At 47.7% G+C, this 4,951-nt stretch overlaps 1 protein-coding gene across 1 annotated transcript in view; it reads right to left on the reverse strand.

The window, feature by feature from the left end:
* The window catches only part of LOC110297062 (gastrokine-3), a 5,796-nt gene extending 989 nt beyond the window's left edge, over positions 1–4,807 (reverse strand). The window contains exons 1-5 of the mRNA XM_021165852.1: positions 4,666–4,807; positions 3,237–3,290; positions 2,926–3,060; positions 1,283–1,390; positions 143–284 (exon numbers count right to left, since the gene is read on the reverse strand). Coding sequence (XP_021021511.1) covers positions 143–284; positions 1,283–1,390; positions 2,926–3,060; positions 3,237–3,290; positions 4,666–4,707 — 481 coding nt within the window. The 5' untranslated portion in view covers positions 4,708–4,807. The remainder of the gene's footprint in view (positions 1–142; positions 285–1,282; positions 1,391–2,925; positions 3,061–3,236; positions 3,291–4,665) is intronic.
* Positions 4,808–4,951: the final 144 nt, after the last annotated feature.

Below are 4,951 nucleotides of genomic sequence, written 5' to 3' on the forward strand. Positions count from 1 at the left end.
CCTACATCCCAAACATGAGTCTTTTCTTCCACTGGAGAAAAGATGGAATGAGCGATGTCATTGCATTTTGCCAATAGGTCCTGAAACTCCTCCCTTTTCTTTTGATTCATGCATCACCTCCTGTTTCTAGCAGTGAACACACCTTCTTTTTGCTGCCGAGCAAAGTAGGTGGGNACCGCTCTGCACAGGTCTTTGATTGGCACTCCGTATTGGGCCAAGTTTTTGATTCGGCTGGGTAAAACTGTGTAGGTCAGTCCTCGAGTAGGTAGGTAGTGACCGGAAGCCTGTAAGAGGGGGCGTCTTAGATACGGCATATCCAAGAAGGGGTTCACAGGGGAGCTGTGAGGATTCGTGGGGAGACTCAGTACCAATCCAGACTTGCTCTCCGGTGTCTCTAGCTGCAGTGTTTTTATCGAGCCTCAGGAGGGCGAACGAGGCTCTGGCAAATTCTGGACCCAGTGGCGTTTTTCTATTAGCTTTGGGTGCGTTCTCATTAACCCTGATTAGTTTAAAACATTTATTGCGTTTATACTTCGTCAATTTAGATGATCAGGACACTTTGAACTTCTCTTTTAAAGATTTGTGTATTTTAGTTTTATGCGTAGGAGTGTTTGAAGTTACAGACTGGTGAGAGTCTCCTTGTGGGGGCTGGAAACCAAACCGGGACCCTCTGCGAGAGGAGCAAGTGCTCTTAACCTCTGAGCATTTCTCCACCCACAACTTTAAAAAATAGCATTGCTTTAACACACTTTTTTTCCTGGCGTTAGTACCGCCACCCCCAGTTCTGAATGCTGTCCAAATGTGTCGACATTTAAGCAAAGTTGGAATAGATCCCACAAGTTGCTGAGAATATCCTCCTGGCTTTAACTTATTTAACAGTTCCCAATCTCACTAAAGAGGGTAGGCAAGAACTTCAGCAATCTTGGGCTTAATGGTAATAATGGTGTGTGTGTGTGTGTGTGTGTGTGTGTGTGTGTGTGTGTGTGTGTGTCAGGCCAGAAAAGGCAGGAAGGAGAGAAATCATTGCAGTGTTTGCATCCAGCCCCTTGTGTCCTCTAGCATAGCTTGAAGCCATTGGGAATGAGGTCATTACATAGGATATTGACTGATTCAGTTGTGCTTAGCCTTGAACGGAACACCAAAGTCCTTTGAACANGATGTGACTTCATGGCAAGAAGGAGAAACATGGATGAAGCTCCTGATCATGTCTGAGAGAGTGGCTGTTACGTTGGAAAGCCCCATAGTAGACACCAGTCAGAGACACCTGGACACACTCACTCACCTGTTTGCCCAGGGCCTGGGTAATATCATCCAAACTTGGGAAGGCTGCTGGGTCCATCTTGGCCAGAACACAGGCCATCTTGCTAAACAGCTTAGCTGCCAGGAGGTCCTTAAAGCAGGAGAGCAGAAACATGTTACCAATCGTCTCAGTACTAATGCACCTGCTCGCCTCAGGGGTGCAATACCCTGCTAGTCTGACCGAAATGCGGAACATCTCAGAAGGGCTGCACCCTGGATGCCAGAGCACAGGTCAGCATCAGGAGCTGTGTGGCACTGTGCCCTTCCGCTCCTGTCTCCTCTGCTCCTCCTGGTGAAGGTTTTATCTCCCAGGTAGGGTAGGATGGTGATACAACAATGTGGATGATCNTAGGGGCCTGCTCTGCTACTCTAAGGCTCTTGAGAGCCTCAGTTTGTTTGTTTATTTTATCAATAAAGCAGGAGGAATAGCCTTTCTTCTGTGGCGTTGTCATGGAGATGAAGTGAGAACTGAGGTCCTCACTGCCTGGGGGAATGTTGTGTAAGCTGCAGAGGGCTCTCTTGAGTACCCAGGGCAGTTGGGAGGCCTCGGTCAAGTCTTGGGTTCTAGAGCTAGGTCTGCCCTGCATACCCCTTCCTTGTGGTCTGTTANNTGTTCTTCCCTGGCTTGGATCATAGCTGCAGTTTGCTGCTGCCGGGTCTGACAGAGCCCCAGGTACAGCTGCAAGAAACTCAGCCTCTAGATCAGTCATTTTCAACTCACTGGCTCTGACCCTTTGGGGGGTCAAACGACCCTTTTCACAGAAGCTGAATATCAGATGTTCACATTATAATTCATAACAGTATCAAAATTACAGTTATGAAGTAACAATGAAATAATTTTACGGTTGCGGGTCACTGCAACATGAGGAACCGTATTAAAGCATCACACTATTGGGGAAAATTGAGAACCTGGACTCTAGCAGTAATTCTGCCTTCCTTGCNCCACCTAGTGGCCTACTGTGGAATGTTTCCCTGAGGAATTTTTTACTTGGCTTCTCATAGCATCCATCAGAGGCAATCTGTAGTCCGGGAGGATTCAGGGAATCTCCTTGGGCGGGAGGATTCAGGGAATCTCCTTGGGAGAGTCAGGGAGGTGAAGAGAGAGAAGGCATTAGAGAAAGATAACCTAGCAGACGCGGGGAGAGTGGAGAGGACACCTTGTGTCTATTCTGAGTTTTCCAGTGTGCTGGAGAGAATGTGACAGAGGTGAGTGAGGGGGACCTGGGTGGCAAAGGGCTGAGTGGGGAGGCTGGGTGTTGACTTCGTGCCATCCTTTAAAGTCCCACTAGGTAGGAGAGGCAGCTGTTGGAGTTGTTTTGCAGATTTGGCAACTGAGGCACGCTAAGCAGAACAATATTCTCTGCGGTCACAGAAGATTTTATTAAAGAGGTCGGCTAAGTCACAGTGTGACTCTTCCTGATTATGTGTCATCCTAAGGGGCCTCATTACTGAAGGAGGTGGTGATTCATAGCCACATTCCTTTAGAAGTCAACATTAAAGTGTGGAGTCAAGACAAACCGACTTCAATAGCACACCCCAGTCCCAGAGGACGGCAGTGAGATGCTTCTATTTGGACCAGACCTAAGAGCTCTTTTGTCCTTGTAATAAGTGCGTTTCACATCTTACGTTCTTGTAGTCCATGACTCCATCCCATTCACTCAGAACGTTGTTGTCTTGGATGCTGACCACACCTCGGAGGGCATCGACATGGATGGTCTGGGTCCCCACAGAGCCATCCAGAGGATGACTGTCGCTAGTGTTCTAGAAGGAGCAATCAATAATGAGTAAAGTCAGTGGCCCCAAGTGTCTATCTGCCCATCCTGTGCAGGGTTAAGGGGGATCCATGAGAAACTACAGGAATGTTACCCCTGGGTATTAGCTTTGAAATGTTTCTGCTANAAGACATAGGTAGCCTGGACCCTCTCCACCATACTCACCGTCAGCGACAGAGCTGGAACTAGAAAGACGGTCACAAGAATGGAAGGTGCAATCTGAAATGGAACAAAGGTCACTGTGCTTAGTCCTTGGCCTCTGATGAGCTTAGACTCCAGGGATGCCTTGCTGGGGTCCACAGCTTTCACCTCCCTCCATCCTGCAGAGTTCCCAGGTGTGTCAGGACANTATGGCTTACTGTGCTCACACAGGGTGTGCCTGCTGCTCAGGAAGCAAGGTTTTGTCAGTCACTCAAGGACACTCCTATGTGGCTTCTACTGTCAGTCACTGGGATAGATTTAGCCAACCTGACAGGGTAGGATCAGCCTAGACCACTATAGCTCAGGCCTCCCACTCTTCCTTTTTGTGCTACCTCTCTACTTCCAAGGCTGGGCACATCCTCTGCTCCAGCTCTTGATCCAAAACCCAAATCTCACAGTCAGCCTTATTCCGCCTCTGCCCACCCTCCATCCCCCCTGGAAACTGACACCCTCCAGGCTTCCTTTCCTCTGAATTCTCTTACCTTGTCTAAGAANAAAGCTACTCACTGTTATTTGCATACTATTTTGGGGGAAATTATGTTAGAATGTACCTAGGCCTTAAAACATTTGAGTTGTTCAGTTCCTCTATGTGGTGTGCTCTGCCCATCAAGGGAGTTTTCTGCAGCAGACATTAATAAAAGAATAGGGTGCTGGGTTAAGCTAGCCATAGTTTCTTTGTACTTGAGGCTCGCCCAGCTCAAGTGCACCCCCCATCATGACAAGTGGGACTGGCAGGGTCCTCCCTTCTCTTAACATCCATGAAAAGTCAGCATCTGGCTTCAGTAATAAATGGGACCCTTGAAAGTCAAAGGAAGCGGCTATTCTACCATGTTATCGTCACCACAGTGCAGTGCGGCCTGCCATAGACACAGAGCTGCAGAGGGTGAGGCTGCTTTAGTGAAAGCTGGATGTGGTCGTGCCTGCCTTGAATGCCAGCACCCAGGAGACTTAGATGGAGGATTTGGAAAGTTTGAGAAAAGCCACAGCGAGTCAAGGTAGCCTGGACTACAGAATGAGGCCTTGTCTCAAAAAATCCAGAGGAACAAAAAGCACTCTATCCCAGTTGGCCCCACATGCGTCTAAGCTATTCCCCACTGGCAATTTGTAAATACGGAAACCCACTGCAGACAAGACTCCAGCATATGAGTATCTACCTGGCCCCCAAGAGTCTTGACTTTTAAGAAATTAGTTATTGATTCCATTAGAGGACACCCTTCCTTCAGATTCTCCAAAACAGAAGTGCCAACAGAAGATTGCACACCCAATCATAGTTTGAAAATTCTGCCTGGGTTGATTTGAACAGTTCCTGGGGCTGGGGGGATCCAGACCTCCTTGGCTGGTCTGACTGGGATATATATATATGCTCCATATTCAAAGTTAAAGATGTACTCACAAGGCGTCTCATGTTGTCTCTCTCCGGCGAATGCAACGGCATGCATAATACGATTTTCTATGATCCGTTCATTTCCTAAGTCCAGTTTATATAGACTTCAGACTCTCAGGTCTCACTATGATAAGGGGCTCAGGGACTGGTTATCTACGATCCANAAACCATTAGGGGGAAAGCTAGTTATGTAATTACGGTTATCATTTCCTTTTATTAGATCCGAGTGTTTTTCTTTCTCTCAATAGCTCGGCAGGTTCCAAGGCAAACACTGGATAAGAATAGGTCTTTGTGG

Source organism: Mus caroli, chromosome 6 (genome assembly GCF_900094665.2).
Source record: "Mus caroli chromosome 6, CAROLI_EIJ_v1.1, whole genome shotgun sequence".
NCBI lineage: Eukaryota > Metazoa > Chordata > Mammalia > Rodentia > Muridae > Mus > Mus caroli.